General features: G+C 47.9%; 1 protein-coding gene across 1 annotated transcript; it reads right to left on the bottom strand.

Moving 5' to 3' along the window:
- Positions 1–1845: 1845 nt before the first annotated feature.
- On the bottom strand, positions 1846–17973 carry TPST2 (tyrosylprotein sulfotransferase 2). Its single transcript, XM_049788836.1, has 5 exons — positions 17072–17973; positions 11345–11543; positions 5559–5609; positions 4719–4767; positions 1846–2354 (listed from the first exon to the last, which is right to left on the bottom strand). The coding sequence occupies exons 1-4, from the start codon at positions 17911–17913 to the stop codon at positions 4726–4728; spliced, it is 1134 nt and encodes a 377-aa protein (XP_049644793.1). The 5' UTR covers positions 17914–17973; the 3' UTR covers positions 1846–2354; positions 4719–4725.
- Positions 17974–19666: the final 1693 nt, after the last annotated feature.

Here is a 19666-nt window from a genome sequence, read left to right as displayed (position 1 = left end):
GAGGCTGGATGATCAATTTTCAGTTCTTTTGCCCTCAAGCCTCCTGGCCAGTACTGGGTTTTAGCATGAACTTTCCATTCTTTTTATTGGGAAGGGGATACCCCGTGGCGCTCAGGGGTTACTCCTGGCTCTGCGCTCAGAAATTACTCCTATTAGGCTTGAGGGGGACCATATGAGATACCAGGAATAGAAAATGCCCTACCCACAGTGCTATCACGCCAGCCCCTTTTATTTGCCTTTTTTTTTTTTATTTGCTTTTTAAGGGGTAATGTTTGGACCACACTACTTGGTGACGTGCAGGAGCTGCTCCTGGCTCTGTGCTGGGGGAAAGGGGCCATTCCTGGTGGTACTGTGGGGACGGACCATGGAGTGTTGAGGATCAAAACAGTGTTGGTCACATGCAGAGCAACTGTCTTAACCCCTGTACTCTCTCTTGATCAAGGAATCTTCTATTCATTTTTGTTTGTTGGGGGGGGGGGGTCACACCTAGCGATGCTCAGGGCTACTCCTGGCTCTGCACTCAGGAATTACTACTGCTGGTTCTTGGGGGACCATACGGGATGCCAAAGATCAAACCTGGGTCAACCACATGCAAACAATATACCCAGTGTGCTATCATTCCAGCCCCAGAATTTTCCTTCCTTCCTTCCTTCCTTCCTTCCTTCCTTCCTTCCTTCCTTCCTTCCTTCCTTCCTTCCTTCCTTCCTTCCTTCCTTCCTTCCTTCTTTCTCTCTTTTCTTTCTTTCTTTTTTCTCTCTCTTTTCTTTCTTTTTCTCTTTTCTCTCTCTCTTTTCTTTCTTTCTTTTTTCTTTCTCTTTTCTTTCTTTCTTTCTTTCTTTCTTTCTTTCTTTCTTTCTTTCTTTCTTTCTTTCTTTCTTTCTTTATTTTCTTTCTTTCTTTCTTTCTTTCTTTCTTTCTTCTTTCTTTCTTCTTTCTTTTCTTTCTTTTTTCTTTCTTTTCTTTCTTTCTTTCTTTCTTTCTTTCTTTCTTTCTTTCTTTCTTTCTTTCTTTCTTTCTTTCTTTCTTCTTTCTTTCTTTCTTTTTCTCTTTCTTTCCTTCCTTTCTTCCTTTCTTCTTCTTTCTTTTTCTCTTTCTTTCCTTCCTTCTTCCCTCTCTCCCTCCCTCTCTCCCTCCCTCTTTCCTTCCTTCCTTCCTTCATTCCTTCCTTCCTTCCTTCCTTTCTTTTTTTGGTTTTTGGGCCACACCTGGCGTTGCTCAGGGGTTACTCCTGGCTGTCTGCTCAGAAATAGCTCCTGGCAGGCCCGGGGACCATATGGGACACCAGGATTGGAACCAACCACCTTTGGTCCTGGATCGGCTGCTTGCAAGGCAAACACTGCTGTGCTTTCCAGCCCCAGAATTTTCTATTCTTTTCCACATGACCCAGGGCTGCTAAGTTTTCCCAAGGCACCGTTTGCCTCCCCAGAGCAAGCAAACCAAGAGAGTAAGACTGCAGTCTCCAGGTCTTGCATGGTTTAGACCAGGAAGTCTCATGCCTCACTGTTTGCTATGCTTAACACTACTCAGGGTTGCGACATGTCACAAATATAGGCTGTCCAGTTAAGTCTGAACTTGAGAAAAACAAGTATGTCTTCATTCAGTATAAGTATGTCCCATGAAAGAGTGTAAAATATTCCAGTAATTTTGTTGTTTTAGCTAAAAATTCAGCTTTCATCATTCATTCAAGTTGGTCTGGAGTCCAAGATCTATTTGGTGTGGAAAGGGACCCAAGTGCCAGGACATCTTGGAACCCAAGTTCCTGCATGAATCTCCTTCCGGCATCTGTATCTCATGCACAGCCTCCCTGTACCCCCAGCCCATAGGGAAAAGACAATCTAGTCACTCTGTCAAGGAAGGCAGAGACAAATGAAGCCCCATTCACTTTATTCAAATCATTATAACTGTCCCCCGCCCTCTGTGCAACTAACTGAGTTGAACTGAGGAGGAATTGAAGAAAACCTCATATATTAAATTCTTAAATAGATTATTTGAATTTAAAAAAAGTCAGGGTAAACAGCAGAGGTCCTAGCCAAGGAGGCCCCCTGAAAGTTCTGAAAATGAGGATGGCAAATGTTTTCTTAAAAAAAAGTTCTTCAGGGGGGAAGAAATAGAAAATACCAATGTTGCTGACTCCATTCCACATTCTTCAATCAGTTCCCGAGAGAAGAGTGTTTCTGGGGGAGAGGGGGTTCAGTTTTTTCCCAATGGATCAACTTTTGCAAACATATGCAAAGGCATTCTCCAAGAGCAGTCCTGATGTGGTGGTTAAGAGCAAGCAATATGCTTGGATTAGAGGTCCGATTTCCATCAAACACGAAGTGTCTTCTCTTGGCAACCAAACCATTTGCAGAGATCTGAGAGGTGGGAAGACAGTGTTAAGTAAGGCCAGAGTAGCAAATTCTATAAGACTATTTCTTTTCTTTCTTTCTTTTTTTTTTTTCTTTCTTTTTTTTTTTTTTTTGTTTTTTGTTTTTGGGTCACACCCGGCAGCACTCAGGGGTTTCTCTTGGCTCTACATTCAGAAATCGGGGGACCATATGGGATGCCGGGATTTGAACCTGACGTTCTGCATGCAAGGCAAACGCCCTATCTCCATGCTATCTCTCCAGCCCCATAAGACCATTTCTACTTGTGTGACACTTTTGTGAAAGCCTCTGACATTCTTTTTCTGCATGTCCAGATTGTCAGTGGAAATCTAACTAAACATTTAAAGTTGTGGGGTTCTGATCCAAATCTCAACCCCTACCAGCCAAACCTCAGAAACACTCTTTCCTCATTTATGGAGAGTAAATAGCATAGAGTCTCAATCAATCTACTAGGGGCCAGGCAGGGAAGGATCAGCACACATTCAAGGGCCATTCTGGGGGTGGGGGTGAATTAACCAGTTCCTGCACATGAAATTGTTCAAACAGAAGGGTATGGAAAATAGCTGATACTGGTTAACCAGGAAGTTCTAGTTTTTACCAATGAATCTGTACCATGAATAAGGGGAATAGGGTTTGGGAAAAGCCATTTTCAATTCTGAAATTCCACAAACTTAGAGACTTTTGCACCCAGGGGAGCTATGAAGACAAACTATGCATGTATCTGGTCTTGTAGACTGGTGAAAAGGGAACTGGAGAAACTTTAAAATACTATAAAAAGGTGACCAAACTCAAAGTCGGGTGCTCACGGCCAGAAGGCCAATTATTTAAAGACAAGGGTTGGTGGGGGTAGGGAGAATATTTTTATTCAGATTCTAGAAACCTGAGAAGATGGTGGAATCTTGGGTCCAAACAGCCCATACATGCTGGGGCTAGGGCTGAAAAAAATCAAGTTTAAAGACATATATAGGTGTGGATCAGGGAGGTGCTCCAGGCTGGCACAAGTGGTTCATCAGTCCTGGGGATAGTGAAGGCCGTGCCTCATAAAATTTTGGGATATGGTTTAGTTAAGACTTTGCCATCTTGGGGGGTTGACTGGTTACCTCCAAGAGTCCTTTCCAAGTGCCCACTCTTTGCTCTTTTCCCCCTTTGCCCATCCAGAGCTGGATTTGTCATCACATTTCACACACAGTGTAAGAGAACATCTCTTTGCTTAAGAGACCGAGTCAAGACCCAGATTAGGGAGTGAGAGGCTCCTATGTAAGGAGCAAGATGGAGTCACTGATGCTCATGTAAAGGTGAGACTAAAATCATACTCTGGACCCAGTGCTCTTACCCAATCTGAAAGCAGGAGAAAAAGATCTACTTAAGTTATCTCCAACTCCCCTGTGAGGTCATCAAGGTGAACCATGGGACCTAGTGTCCTTCACTAGTACCTTCACCCTACTGCGATGCCCACAGAGAGAGCTCAGCACCCCCACCAATATCATGTCTCCTCAGGAACCTGCCTCCAGAGTGTACCAGGATCAATGTCTTTATCTAAATGTTGGAATAGAAGCTGAGTTCTTCAATCTTGGACTTCCCAAGTCCAAAACTTAGTTGCTCCCCTTTATTTTATTTTTTATTTTTATTTTTGGACCACACCCAGAGATGCTCACACTCAGAAATTGCTCCTGGCAGGTGTGGGGGACCATATGGGATGCTAGGAATTGAACCCAGGTCCATACTTGGTCAACCACGTACAAGGCAAATGCCTTACCGCTGTGCTACCAACTCTGGCCTAAGTTGTTCTCCTTTAAACAGGGGTTTAAAGTTCAAAACTTGGGCTGCCCCTTTTAGTGGAACGAGATCAATTACAAAAGCACTTGAAATCATTCCTGGAAAGCAAGTGGCTTGGGGCAGGGTGGATGGGGTTTCTATCCTTTGCTTTGTGGCCTTGGTCAAATCAAAATTCTCCTTTTAGGCTTTGTTTTCCTGAACTGTTCAATGGGCAAAGGGAAGAGAGATGGGTTAAACCAATAACACAGGAGGGACATTTGGCCCAATAATGGGTTAATCTACTACCAGAGCTTCTGGGCTCACACAGACCACATAGTACTTGGATCCATAATGAAGCAACTGGGAGAACAGGATGGGTAGGCAGCATTCTGCGCAAAGAAGGTTCTAGAATCTTCCCATCACTGTACTCCCCCTCCTACCTCCTTGTCTGTGAATCTTTCCTAGGCTGATACAGCATTGTCCCTGCCCCACCATCCAGAGCTTCTTCCAGAAATCTTGATTCTCTAATTAACTCTCAGGCCTATTACCCTGGAAATGGAGTGGCTGGGTCCCCTGAAGTGGAACCTGCAGGCTTACCTGGAAATCATAAGCTTCCGAGGTGGGAAGAGGTGCTGTTCTGGTTTACCTGTAGGAAGACAGAACAGGGAGCCAGGGTCACAGCTGGCTAGCAGTGGGGGGATGTCAGCTCTTGCTGCCCTGAGCACTCCTGGGTCAGCCAACCCTCATCCACTGGATAATTAACACCTAGTATATGCTCAGTGGTGGGATAGTAGCATGTGACCTACTCCCACACAGAGAATATCCCTGGTGGGAGGCGGATGTTCAACAAACCCACATCACATCCCTTCTAGACATGGGTGACATTTGGGCTATTTAATAAGGAAGGGATCCAGGATATGTCTCAGCTGGTAGAGCACAGGACTAGCAGACTGGACCCCTGACAACGAATGGTCCTTGAAAACCACTGGGGTCACAGCCTGGAAAAACAAAACAGGGTGGTCAACAAAGGTGACCATAGCTGTGATCAAGGCATTTTATCTGTGGTGCAATTGGGGGGAAACCAAAACCAAAACACTACTATTACGAGCTGGAGAGGTAGATGTGGTCAAACTCATGCCTTGTACACAGCTGGGCCTGATTGGATCCCTGACACCACGCATGGTCCCCGAACACCACTAGAGGTCACTCGTGAGCTCCCATGAACCAGGAGGCTTCTCTAAACACCACTGGGTGTGACCCCAAAGCCAAAACCAAAGTGGAGAGCTGCCTGCGATTTCAGAGAAACTCTCCTTGCAAACCCAGTATTTTCTGGCAGGAAAACTATCAGTCATCTTAGAAAAGTGAAGTCAGTCTGACGGGTATCATTCACAGAGAGATGCACAAGCAGAATCCAGAATTCCCTTTGGAATTTCTAACCTGAAAATATCCTTTCAGATTGGCTGGTGTTTTATAGTCCCCTTTCAAGACCTAGAAAACAGAAAAAAAAATCTATCACGATTATGGAAATGATCAAAATAGAATTTATGTCATCATTTCCACCCATATACCCTCCACTCCATTCATTTATCCCTGTGTCTATCCATACACTTACTCAGTCATTCATCCATCACTTAGCCATGCATCCACCCATCCATCCTCCCACCCACCCATCCATCCACCCATCTACTCATCCATTCTCCCATCTACCCATCCATCCACCCATCTACTCATCCATTCTCCCATCTACCCATCCATCCACCCATCTACTCATCCATTCTCCCATCTACCCATCCATCCACCCATCTACTCATCCATTCTCCCATCTACCCATCCATCCACCCATCTACTCATCCATTCTCCCATCTACCCATTCATTCACCCATCTATCCACATTCACTCATCCATTCTCCCATCTATCTATCCATTTATTCATCCATCACTCAGCCATCATCCATCCATCCTCTCACCCCCATCCATCCTCTCATATACCAATCCAACTACTCATCTTCTCATCTTCCCATATTTCCATCGATCCATCCATCCTCTCATATGCCCACCCATCTACTAATCCATCCTCCCATCCACCTAACCATCCGACATTTATTGACAACTTTGATATCTCCAGAATTATCCTAAGTTGTAGAGGCACCTTTTCTATTTGGGGGGGGGGAGGGAGTGAAGCATTTTCATTAACTGAAATTTACTTAGAAAGATGTGAGGGAAAAGAGGAAAAATATGTGTTCAGAGAGATCATGGATTTCTCTGCAGTAAAAAAAACAAAAAACAACAAAGAAACAGAGACAAGTAAATGAGATATATAAGTTCAAGAAAGAACAAGGGCATGAGAGAAGTACTTTTGGGGCCACACCTGGTGGTGCTGAGGGTTGCTCCTGTCTCTACACCCAGGAATTACTTTGGCAGTACATGGGGGACCATATGGGATGCTGAGGATTGAACCCAGGTTGGTTCAAGGCAAGCACCCTACCCGCTGTACTATCGCTTCGATCCAGGAGGTACATTCTTAGCCAGAAGATCAAAATCCCTATTTCCCTGGAGCTTCCATTCTTAAAGGGGTGCCAGACAAAACAGCTAACAAGAAATACAAATAAACACGAGTATATTAAACCATGGGAAACTTCAAGCTGTGAAGAAATAAAACAAAAGGATGTGATTAGGAATGACCATAGGTTGCTTTTTTTTGTTTGTTTTGTTTTTGGGTCATACCTGGCATCGCTCAGGGGTTAATCCTGGCTCTATGCTCAGAAATTGCCCCTGGCAGGCACAGGGGACCATATGGGATGCTAGGATTTCAACCACCATCCTTCTGCATGAAAGGCAAACGCCTTACCTCCATGCTATCTCTTCGCCCCCATAGCTTGCTTTTAAATGAGTGGTCAAGATGAATCTTAGTGGGGTCCAAGTAAAAGCGGCTGATCCAGGCTCAATCCCTGGAATCCCATATGGTCCTTTGAACCCTGCCAGGAGTTATTCTTGAGCATATCGCCAGTAGTAATCCTTGAGCACTGATGACTATGGCCCCAAGGTAAAACAAAACAAACACAACCAAAAAACAAGGGCATTGGAACAGGTCATCTTTGAGCTCAGACTTCAGTGACAAGGAAACCCAGGCTGACTAACTTCTGGGAAAGTGCTCCAGGCTAGGATAAGGAGCTTCTGGTGAAAACCAGAAAGTTCCAGGTCTGGGGCTGGAGCCTTTCGGAATGGACCCAGGTTCAGTCTCCAGCATCCCATATGGTGCCCCGAGCCATCCAGGAGTGATTTCTGAATGCAGGATCAGGACTAACTCCTGAGTGTCACTGAGTATGGCCCAAAAACAAAGAAACAAAAAATATAAAGTCCAGATCTTTTCCCAGGTCACTCTGCAGACAGGCATGAACTTTTGCTAGTAATTACATTTAAGTAAGATCGAAGTAAAATAAATACTACTAGTTGGCTGTATTTCGTTGAATAGTAAAAAGTTGCTACTTCAACCTCCAATCATTATAAAAAAACTGAGAGTTTTACATATTTCTTCTGGATTCCAAAGTTAGTGTGTTTTACAACCGAGGCACCTCTCCATTGAAATAGTTGCATTTCTGTGGCCATAAGGACTGGTTGGCTGGTCTGGCGGGGGTTGGGGGAAAGCACCACTCTCCTGGGGTCTTGCCAGTCTCTGGGAACTACTTGAGGTTATTTATAGCAACTATCTACAGCATGCTTGCATATGTGTGCATGCGCGAACACGTACGTATACACACATTCACACCTTTCAAGGTAGGGACTTGCCTTTCCAGTAATAACATAGACTATAAATAAACAACAAAGATTGTTACTGCAAAGATGACATAAGATGTCTGGCACTTGCCATGTCTGCAGGTCCCGAGGGAAGATACACTTTGGAAGATTAGAGATAGCTTGCATTTTCAACACACAGAGCAAACTGTTACCTGAAAACATTTTTTAGATTGGCCCACACTCTGCAATCACTTTCTTTTTTGATTTGTTTTTGGGCCACACTCAGCAACACTCAGAGGTTATTCGTGGCTCTGCACTCAGAAATTGCTCTGGCAGGCTCAGGGGACCATATGGGATGTGAGGGATTGAAGCCGGGTACATCCCGGGTCAACCACATGCAAGGCAAATGCCCTACCACTGTGCTATGGCTCTGGCCCCTGCAATCACTTTCATGGCTGACTCTGGGCTGTTTAAACAGGACTCACTCCTGGCAGGGCTTAGGAGACCATATGGGGTATGAGAGATCAAACCCGGATTGCTATACTCAATGCTCTTGGATGTTTTATATGTATTTAGATGTGGGGTTTTAGGCCACACCTCATGTTATTCAAGAGAAACTCCGAGCTCCGGGGACCCTGTGGTTTGGGGGGTTGAACTAGAGTCAGCCATGTGCAAGGACAGTGACTTAACCCTGGTATTCTTTGTCTGGCCTTCTCACCACCCTTTATAGAGAGCACAGAGAAGAAGCTGCTGGAAGTCAGTTGAGAAATGGAATGAGTCCTGCTTCAGGTCACCCCAGCCATTGCTCAGAGAAGCAGCAGCAGCCCACTTCACAGTCCTACTAACTTCTTTTTAATCCAGTTAATTATTATATTTTAGTTTCTCATGCAGAACTGAGAAACTCAGGTCATGCACAGAAGGTATGAGCTTTGACGTTTAATCACCTTCTGGCTCCAGTTAATATTTTTTTTTAAAGGGCTGGGGCATTGGCGCAAGGAGTAGGGCATCTGCCTTGCATGCACTAACCTAGGACGGACCGTGGTTCGATCCCCCAGCGTCCCATATTGTTCCTCAAGTCAACAGAGATTTCTGAGCACAGAGCCAAGAGAGATCCCTGAGCCTCACCAAAAATATATATATTTAAGTTTTGTTTCATTTTGGGCCACACCCAACAAAGCACAGAGGTTACTCCTATATCTCATGTCTAGTTTTGCTCAGCAAACTAGATGAGATTTCAGGTTAAACCCAGATTAGCTGTGTGCAAGGCACGTGTCCTACCAGTTGTAACATCTCTCTGCTAACCCAGTGACTACTTTATTGTAAAATAATACATCATATATCTTAAAAATTACATATAGGGGCCGGAGAGATAGCATGGAGGTAAGGCATTTTTGCCTTTCATGCAAAAGGTCGGTGGTTCGAATTCCAGAATCCCATATCGTTCCTTGAGTCTGCCAGGAGTAATCCCTGAGCGCTGCCAGGTGTGACCCAACCCCCCCCCCAAAATTACATATAATATATCAATCCAATGTGAAGAAAAATTAGTTTGGAATAATAGCAAACAATTGTATTTATATAGAAACAAGAAAACACTAACAGACTCACACAACTCGGTGACAAAACATCCCAGCTGTTAGAGTCTAGAGATTGACACTGAATTTCTGATTTTCTTCTCAAATAAAATATGGATGAAATGAACTGAGAGCATTTGAGTTCAAGGGGAAGAGGTTGGTTAGGACTCTTCATCCAAAAAAAGAGAAGGTGGGTAGATGAGCTGCCCAAAAGGCTGGGTACAGGCTTTGCACATGGAAACCCTAGGTTTGATTCCAGCACCATCTGATCTAGGGTGGCCCCCAAGCACTGAGCTGGGAGAAGACATGAATACCAAGGGGTAGTAACCCCAAAAGCAAAATGAATGAATGAAGAGATGGCAAGGGTAAAAGAGTGAGGTGTTCAGACTTGGCAGCATCAATGTCTTTACCCTTGAGTCAACATGAGAATTAAAGGAGAGGAACCACTTTCTCCCTGTGTTACTCAAGACCAGAAACCACTTCCTCAAAACAGCACCAGACATGGTCTCCACAGATCCCAGAGTTGCGTGAAGTAAGCTTCGAGGAGGGTCCTTTCCACACACTAACGAAGCAACCAGAACTCCCCAGATCACACCAGAGAACTGCTGCCCTGCAATGCCAACCAACACTGGAAAGAATCTAGAGCCTTTTTTGGTTTTGTTTTGGGCCACACCTGGCTGTGCTCTGGGCTTATTCCTGGCTTTCCATTCAAAGATCACTCCTGGAAAGGACTGAGGAACCATATGGGGTGCTGGGGATCAAGACTGAGTCAACCACTTGCAAAGCAAGTGCTCGACTCACTGTATTATCTTCCTGACTCCCCAGATGCTGTCTTATGGGATTAGCCTGCAATTTGAAAGTGATTCAGGGGCCAGAGAGATAGCACAGCTGTAGGATATTTGCCTTGCACACAGCCGAATCAGGATGGGCAGTGATTCACAGAGCCAGGAATAACCACTGAGCTGGGTGTGATCCAAAAACCAAAAAAAAAAAAAAAAAAGGTGATTCCAAAGTGCAGGTTGGCCAAGTCATTTCTCCTGACTATCATGATGAAGGAGAACATAGGGCAAAGGAATGGAACGGGCTCAGGAAAAGGCTCAAACCTGGTTTAAGCCCTGGTATCATAGAGTGCCTTAAAGTGCTGATTACACCGGCCCTGGTGGTTCCCGAACTGCAGGGTCCCTTGAACTGAACCACAAAGCCAGGCTGGCTGAATGTTGCTCTAGGGATATCCAGGCCCACTGGGCACTTCGTGGGAGGCCTCGACCTCCCAAGAAAGATATTTCAATGGACTTCAGTTCACATTTGTGCAGTTCAACATTCTATCCCACGGGAACAATCAGGGACGAATTATTTATTTATATCCAATCCCAAGTGTGTAAGAAACATAAGCAGGTCAGAAGGGCAAAGAAAGTTAAGAATCAGATAGACTTGTGACATAATTGGCCTGTGAATAGCTTTTAAGATGAAAACTACATGCAAATATGGGTTTGCAGCATGCTTGTATGTGCATATGGGTTTATGTGTCTTGGGGATCAACCCAGGACCTTCCAGATGCAGGCAGAGGCAGGTGACAATTAAGAGGTTGTTCAAAGTCTTGCGGGTTTAGGTTTTGGGGCCACACTCGATGGCGCTCATGGCTCATCAACTGGCATGGTGCTTTCTCATGGCCTGGAAACATCCTTAGCCCCATCCAGTCATCAACCCATCCATTCTGCCATAATCCCATCCATCTAGCCATCATCCTTTCAGCCAACCACCTCTCATCATCCAGCTCTCATCCCATCCATCCATCGTCATTCCACCACCATACCCAGCCCTCAGAAGCAGAGGTACAGCTGTGGGGACTAAGCTATTGGGGCTTTGTGCCATGGCCGGTAGGCAGGGCTGTGCTTGGTCACATCCATGTCCACTCACCCGGTGCGTGTTGTTGATCACGATGGGGTCAGGATTGCCATAGTTGGGGGGGTTTGCATAAGGGTCATAGCCAAGCCGAGCCAGCATGGGGGCAATCTGGGCCATGTCCTTCACCACATCGCCTGGGATGTGACCGGTCCACTTGGACAGAGCTTCCAGGTTCACAGGCTTGATGACTTGGTCTGTGGAACGCTCGATCCTAGGGAAAGAGGACAGGCTGGAGGGGCCGAGCACACCCAGAGGCCCATGAGCTCATGGAGCTCTCACCTCCACCTCCATCCATTCGTCTGTCCATCAGAGGCAGCCAGAGGTTGGGGAAGGGTATTGACCCTTGGCCAGTTGTGCCTCTTGATAGTGAGACAGAAGATATATCACATGGCCTCCTCCTCCCTTCTCTATACAATAGATCGAGGCCAGGCAGAGGATGCCAGAAGGAAATACTTAAACTTGCTTTCCCAGCTAGTGCAAAAGCATTTCTGCACAAACAAGTGATGAGGTGGTGGTGCTGTGCATTAGAAGTGATGGGGGAAAAAGTGATGAGGAAACGTGTGGAATGGTACCATGATCCCGTGCAGTCAGAGCCAGCCTGCTCTTTCCCTCCCAACTCTGGGAGGTTTTAGAAAAGGAGGAATGAAAAGCCAGGAGCTGACCACTAAGGTGAAGTCCAGCTCTGTCCACATGACTCAGTGGTCCCAAGACAGTCCCTTTGTCTCTCTATTTTTTTTTTTTGGGTCACACCCGGCAACACTCAGGGGTTACTCCTGGCTTCACGCTCAGAAATCACTCCTGGCAGGCTCGGGGGACCATATGGGATGCTGGAATTCGAACCGATGACCTTCTGCATGAAATGCAAATGCCTTACGCCATGCTATCTCTCTGGCTTTTTTTTTTTTTTTTTTTTTTTTTTTTTGTCCCTTTGTCTCTCTGAACCTTACTTCCTCAGCTCCAGTCTCTGGGACCCACCAGAGCATTACCCTTGCCAGGTAGATACATTGTAAGATCCCCTGTCAGCTTTCTCTTCCCAGTCTCCACAAATGCTGAAAAGGACACGATGGAAAATCTATTATTGTGCAGCGTTTAAAACAGAAACTACAGGGGCCAGAGCGGTGATGCAAGCAGTAGGGTGTCTGCCTTGAATGTGCTAACCTAGGACAGACTGTGGTTTGATCCTCCAGGTTTCCATATGGTCCCCCAAGCCAGGAGCGATTTCTGAGAGCATAGCCAGGAGTAACCCCTAAGTGTCACTGGGTGTGGTGCAAAAATCAAAATCAAAACAAAAAAACAAAATAACCAAAAAAAAAATTACATGCCAAAGATACCAGTTTGCAGATAACCTGCAGCAGGTGGATGGCGTTGGGGCCAAATCCCAGGCTTCACACGTGCAATGCAAGTGCTTTCCTGCCTTTTTTTGGGTGGGGACGGTCTTCAAGCAGTGTTCAGGGGACCAAGAGATATCACTCAGTGAAGTTAACCACTGGACCCAGTAATAAGATACTGCATTGAGCCTGTAATGTTGGGGATCCAACTTGGGTGCTTGGGTATCCAGGCATGCACTCACCCCTGCTTTAGCTTTCTGACCCTGTAACTTGTGTTTTTTTATTTTATTTTATTTAGGGGAGGGGCATATCCAGCAGCAGTGCCCAGGGGTTACTCCTGGCATTGTGCTCAGAAATCACTCCTGGAAGGCTCAGGGGACCACATGGGATGCCAGAGATTGAACCTGGATTCATCCTGGATGGGCAGCAAGCAAGGCAAACACTCTACTGCTGTGCTATTGCTCTGACCCCAAATTAATTGAAAAATCACTTTATTTTCTGTTGTTTTTTTTTTTTTTTTTTGGAGTGCATATCTGGAAGTGCTCAGGGGGCTACTCCTGGCTCTACACTCAGAAATCACTCCTGGCAGGCTCAGGGACCATATGGAATGCCAGAAATTGAACTCAAGTCTGTCTGGGTGTGGCCCAAGCCCCATTTTGACATCCCTCAAAAAAAAAAAAAAAGATTCCGAAGTGTCAAGAATAGGACACCTCAAGTTTACCATGCTGCCTGATCTCTGCCACTGAGGCACAGAGCCCACCCTGAGAATGACAGGAACACAGCCCACATGAATTCCTGAGACTGGAAATGACCAGACGACGGAAGCACAACTATGAAGGAGGTGGCAGACGAGTGCCCTGTTCAGCAGAGTCCCGGGCAGCCATCCAAAGGGATGCTGTGGTTGAGGTTTGGTTGCTGGGGAAAATGATGCCCCAAAGGATTTCAGGGAGCCCAGAGGGCTGCAGGACATGCCCTGTACCATGTGCCTCATTCAACGATTCCTGGCCCTGTACTGCTGAGTGCAGCCTGGGTGGTCTCAGCATAACCAAGCATGAGCAGTGTTGCATCACTGGGCTGGGCAGAGAACCCTCTGGCACAGCTGGCAGGCAGCACCAGAAGCTTGGGAAACCCTCCATTTTTGATAAAATATCTAGGCAGCATGGCCAAGCAAGGGCAGGCAGACCTTCAGATACCACAACGTGGGTGGTGGAATTAGAGGTTGCCAAGTCTTGCTTTTTTTAGGTTTTGGGGCCATACCCAGTGGTATTCTGGGATCACTCCTGACCCTACATTCAGGGAACACTCCTGACAGTGCTTGGGGGACCATATGGGGTTCTGAGGATCAAATCCAGGTCATCCACATACAAGTTCAGTGATCACTGTGCGATCACTCTGACCCATTCCCCTTCTTGCTGGATGTCTCTCCAGTTTTTTACATTAACAGTGGCATTCCTTTGGTCACCACAATCATTTCAAAAAGCTCAGTTCTGGCACCAAATGATTGGGGGTACTTGTACGGACACTGATTCTGATTGTGAGCAAAAGCTCTAAGGAATGGGATCTGCAGGGAAGAGCCAGGAAAATGAGTGGGAACTGGGTGCAGAAGGTGCCGACTCTTACTGGCCTCTCTGGGAAACCCAGATCAGGAAGCAGGGTCAGTCGTGGTCAGTGCTGGACCCATGGGCCTATGCTGCTGGGGGTCCCTAGAGTATGGCCAGTTTGCTCAGGTCACAGCCCTGCTCTAGGTTTGATTTTTCTCTCTTTTCTTGTCTTCTCTCTCTCTTTTCTAAGTTTGATTTCTCTCTTTTCTTGTTTTCTATTCTCCTCTCTCCGACATTTCTCTCTCCTCTCTCTCTCCTCTTCCTCTCTCCCTCTTTCTCCTCTCTCCTCTCCCTCTTCTCTCTCTCCCTCTCCCTTCTTTCTCTCCCCTCCCCCTCCCTCTACCCTCTCTCTCCCTCTCCCCCTCCCTCTTCCCTCTCTCCCCTCTCCCTCCTTTCCCTTCCTCCCCCATCTCCCCTCTCTCCTCTCCCTTCCCCCCTTCTCCTCTCTCTGTTTCTCTGTTTTTTTGGGGGGCCATATCCAGTAATGCTCAGAACTTACTCCTGGTTCCGCACTCAGGAATCTCTCCTGAGTCAGCCACATGCAAGGCAGGTACCCTGCCAGCTGTACTATCAGTCTGATCCCCTTCTATCTGGGTTAAACCCAGAGCTTCACCTCCATAAGGTCAAGGTTCTATCAGTGAGCCCTGGGGTGAGGATGAGGAAAGGAGGTGCTGCTGGCTGGGGAGCACTTGCAGGCATGAGCCCAGCAGTTCTGAAGGTCAGGTCGGCTCCATACTGATTTCACAGGTGCCACCAGCCAGCAACTTCTCTCTGAAGCCCTGTCCTTTCATCTGTGAGACAGTTAGGGTGTCCCTGTCTTTATGTGACTGGGGGGATGAAAGGAGGTATATTTGTGGGGGGTTTAGTGCAGTCTGTGCTATAGCAGGCTTTCACTGTATGTAAGAAATGAGGAAGATGAAAAGTATTGAACCAGTGTCTGAGTTACAGACACTGAAGTCATAGAAATTAGGACCAGGAGAGGGATCCAAGCACCCTTATTTTAGTCCTATGAACAGGCATCTCTGGAGTGGAAATGCATGTTCATGTGTGTGACAAAAAAAATAGGCTCAGGGGGCTGAGTGATAACATGGTGGGTTGGATGATTGTCTCATATGCAGTCAACCCTGGTTTGATCTCTGGCATCTCATTATGGTTCCCTGAGCAACATCATGAGTAATACCCTAAGTAAAGAGACAGGAGTAACCCCTAACCTCACCTCACAACACGAAAGAAAGAAAAAAGAAAGAAGAAAGAAAGAAAGAAAGAAAGAAGAAAGAAAGAAAGAAAGAAAGAAAGAAAGAAAGAAAGAAAGAAAGAAAGAAAGAAAGAAAGAAAGAAAGAAAGAAAGAAAGAAAGAAAGAAAGAAAGAAAGAAAGAAAGAAAGAAAGAAAGAGGGCCTGGAGAGATAGCACAGCGGTGTTTGCCTTGCAAGCAGCCGATCCAGGACTAAAGGTGGTTGGTTCGAATCCTGGTGTCCCATATGGTCCCCCGTGCCTGCCAAGAGCTATTTCTGAGCAGACAGCCAGGAGTAACCCCTGAGCAATGCCGGGTATGGCCCAAAAACCAGGAAGGAAGGAAGGAAGGAAGGAAGGAAGGAAGGAAGGAAGGAAGGAAGGAAGGAAGGAAGGAAGGAAGGAAGGAAGGAAGGAAGGAAGGAAGGAAGGAAGGAAGGAAGGAAGGAAGGAAGGAAGGAAGGAAGGAAGGAAGGAAGGAAGGAAGGAAGGAAGGAAGGAAGGAAGGAAGGAAGGAGAGAGAGAGAGAGAAAGAAAGAAAGAAAGAAAGAAAGAAAGAAAGAAAGAAAGAAAGAGAGAGAGAGAGAAGGAAGGAAGGAAGGAAGGAAGGAAGAAAAAGAAAGGAAGGAAGGAAGGAAAGGAAAGAAAGGAAGGAAGGAAAGACAAAAAGGAAACAGGCTTAGAGAGGTTGAATCGCTTACTTAAGGTCACACTGCTAGCAAGTGGCAGAGCTGGAATCTGAAATGAGCCAGCCTGCCTCCAAAATATGCATTTTTTTTTTGGAGGGGGGAAGAAGTAGAGCTGTTTGGGGCCACATGGAGATGGAACTGCATGTTTAGATGTGCATATTCAGCCACAAGCAAGGCAAATTCCTTCAACCCCATCTCTCTCCCTGGCCCCAGAATGGATATTTTTTGTTTGTTTTTGGGCCACACCCATTGACGCTCAGGGGTTACTCCTGGCTATGTGCTCAGAAATCGCTCCTGGCTTGGGGAGACCATATGGGATGCTGGGGTATCAAATCGTGGTCCGTCCTAGGCTAGCCTTACCTCTAGTGCCACTGCTCTGGCCCCACATTCTTTTTTGTTTTTGTTTTTGTTTTTTGTTTTGTTTTGTTTTTGTTTTGGGGCCACACCCGACGGTGCTCAGGGGTTACTCCTGGCTGTCTGCTCAGAAATAGCTCCTGGCAGGCACGGGGGACCATATGGGACACCGGGATTCGAACCAACCACCTTTGGTCCTTGGTTCGGCTGCTTGCAAGGCAAACACCGCTGTGCTATCTCTCCGGGCCCAGCCCCATATTCTTAACCTCACCGAGCCACTCCCTACCCAGCCACAACCTGTGTCCTACACTGGCATGTTGACTCAGAACACAGTGAAAGCCCCTCAGCTTTCTCTGGACAAGGAAGGCTGCAGAGTAACCTTCTACTGCAGACTGCGGCTCCTTCCCAGGTCATCTCCACACGAGGGCCAAAGGCTCAGGAGTCTGGGAGAAGCACAGCTCGCCAGGCAGCTCTGAGGGTTGGCTCCTTTGTCACCAAGGTGCCATGGGGCTGTTGGGGAGGGGACACCACTCACTTGGACAGGGAGACACCCCCAGGCTTGCCGATGAGCTCCTCATGGTGCAGGACGGTGTCACTCCAGGCGATGCCCAGGAAGTCGAGGATGAGCTTGAGGGAGCGACGCGGGTGCAGCACAAGCTGCTCGTAGTAGACGGGCAGACACTTGTCCCTGCCCACCTCCATGCACTGGGCGTACATCACCTCGATGGCCTTGTTCCACTTGGTGAGGCAGTCGCGGTAGCTGCTGAGGTCAAAGCCGGCGATGGTCACCTTGCGGGTGATCATGGAGTGTACGGAGGCCCGGCCGTCCCGCACCATCAGTAGGAATTTGGAGTTGGGGAAGAGGCGGGACAGGTAGACGGAGGACTTGAGTGTGAAGGGGTCCTTGTTGCAGAGCACGCGGGCCGGCTCGCCATGCTTGGCAATCACCTCCAGGATGAAGGCCTGCATGGCAGCGTCCAGCACCTCATCTGTCACTCCTGCCTCATCGAGCCGCAACTTCTCCCGGCCTGATTTGGACCAGGCCTGGCGCATGGCCAGCACGCGGGGAATGATCCGAGTCTCCTCCCCGCAGCGCACCTCGGGGTGGGCATCCAGCATGGCACGCATGAGTGTGGTGCCACTGCGGGGCACACCCCCCACGAAGATGAGTGGCATTCCCGTGCCATAGCGGTACTCCACATGGTCCATGCCCAGCATCACCAGCTCCTCCTGCTCCCTCCGCATGACCCGTCGAGGACCCCGCGAGCCCTCCAGCACTGCCCGGCACTCCAGTACCTGCTGTCCCAGCTGGAAGGCCAGCACCAGTGTCAGGACACAGCCGGCCGCCAGCAGCGCCCTTCGTGCAGATAGGCGCATGCTGGGGCCAGGGGCTGGGGTTGGCTTCAGTGACAGATCAGCGGCAGGTGTGCTGGGCTCACATCTGGGGAGAGAGGAGGACATGTGGGGTGAGCGGGGCCTGCGCCCACTTAGGCACCCCACACTGGCCAGCAGGTACAGAGCACCTCCTGTGATGGGGCCCGAGTTCAAGAGGCCCTCAAATCTGCTATTATTACCCTGTGGGATGAGAGCCTCAGTTTGAGTCACCACTTCCTATCTGGGGAACCTCAGCCGCTTCTACTTCGTGCCTCTACTTCCCCATATGATTGGTGGGTCAATCCTGGTCCTTCGTATGCCACAGAATGTGGGGAGTCGGAGTGCATGGGGGTGGTAAGGGTTTAGGATTATCTGCCTGTGGAGCCACATCTCGGTGGCAACGGGGCTCAGCACCTCGAAGTGCTCACCGTAGAATGAGCAGGGTCTCAGAGAGGTATTGGAATGAAAGAGTGAACATGCAGCTGTGCTGCAGGAAGCAGAAGCTGAGACATCCTGGGAGGGGAGCAGTGAGGGGCTCCAGCTCTAAATGACTCCCCCCAGTTGGTCAGAGACATGTTTGGTCTGGCTGTCGCCCCATCATGTCCACTCCTGAAGTCCTTATTCAAGACTGGGTGCTGGCAGGGCCAGGAGAACTAGAAAGCCCAAAGCCCCTAGAGAAGCTGAACAAGAGGGCAGTAGAACCAGAGCCATGCCAGATGAGGGAAGGGCTGGAGGAAATGCCTCGGTGTGGGGAGGCAGAGTACTGGAAGTGGGGGGGAGTCAAGGAGGTATGCAGAGGGAAAGTGTCCAGGAAGAGAGGGTGTGTCACTGGCTCTGGCTGGCTGAATTCTAGCCTTTTTAGACCCAGCCCCGGGCCCACAGGGCTTCTGAGCCTTCAGTCTACATGCAACCATGGTGGGAGCAGAGAGGCAGGTTTGGGTTCGAGTGCCGCGCCTAGCACTCAGAACATCTCTCCAGGGCCAAACACTAGGTCCTGGCATCACTCTGGGATTCACTTATTCCCACAATTAGGGAGGACTGACAGTGTGACAGAAGATGGGGTTGCGATGCTAAGAGACAGAACCTCAGCTCAGCACAACAGCCCCTCCTACCCTCCCACCTGTACTCATACAGTGGATCCAAATTTGGAGATGGGAGGAAGGTTCTGCCTGAATCAATGAGGAAGGGCTTCCTAGAGGAAGTGGCACACAGACAGGTGTGTTTTGAACAAACAGGTGTGTGTCTGGGACACACTGAAAGTTGGGGGTGTCTGGTGGTGTTCCTAACAGAGGAAACTGCAGTAGAAACCAGCACAGCTTAGCAGTTGGTGCAGAGTTACAGACAAGGAAACGGAAGAGGGCATTCTTCTTCTCTCTCTCTTTTCTTTTCTTTTCTTTCTTTTTATTTTGGTTGTTGGGTCACACCTGGCGGCAGCAGCACTCGGGTTACTCCCGGCTCTGTACTCAGAAATCACTTCTGGCAGGCTTGGGGGACCATATGAGATGCTGGGAATCAAACCAGGGTCCATCCCAGGTTGGTCGTGTGCAAGGCAAATGGCTCTACTGCTGTGCTATCTCTCTGGCCCCTCTTCCTCTCTTTTTTTTTGAGGGGGGGCATGTTCCCTAACAGCACTCAAGAGGGCTCAGGACCATGTTCCTTCAGCCAAACAGCCTGAGTCCACCAGGAGTAATTCCTGAGCACTACTGGCTGTGCCTCTCAAAGAGAATAACTTGTGTTGGGGGGCTGTTAGGAAACT

The sequence above is a fragment of the Suncus etruscus genome, chromosome 15 (genome assembly GCF_024139225.1).
Source record: "Suncus etruscus isolate mSunEtr1 chromosome 15, mSunEtr1.pri.cur, whole genome shotgun sequence".
NCBI lineage: Eukaryota > Metazoa > Chordata > Mammalia > Eulipotyphla > Soricidae > Suncus > Suncus etruscus.
The sequence above is the reverse complement of the archived record's forward strand: the minus strand, read 5'-3'. Positions and strand labels throughout refer to the sequence as shown.

Excerpts from the sequence above, each read along its gene's own strand:
- TPST2 (XM_049788836.1), bottom strand. The coding sequence starts at position 17,913 with ATGCGCCTATCTGCACGAAGGGCGCTGCTGGCGGCCGGCTGTGTCCTG. Across the intron at positions 11,544-17,071 it reads GGGGGTGTCTCCCTGTCCAA|GATCGAGCGTTCCACAGACC; the intron begins GTGAGTGGTGTC and ends CTCTTTCCCTAG. Across the intron at positions 5,610-11,344 it reads TGATCAACAACACGCACCGG|GTCTTGAAAGGGGACTATAA; the intron begins GTGAGTGGACAT and ends TCTGTTTTCTAG.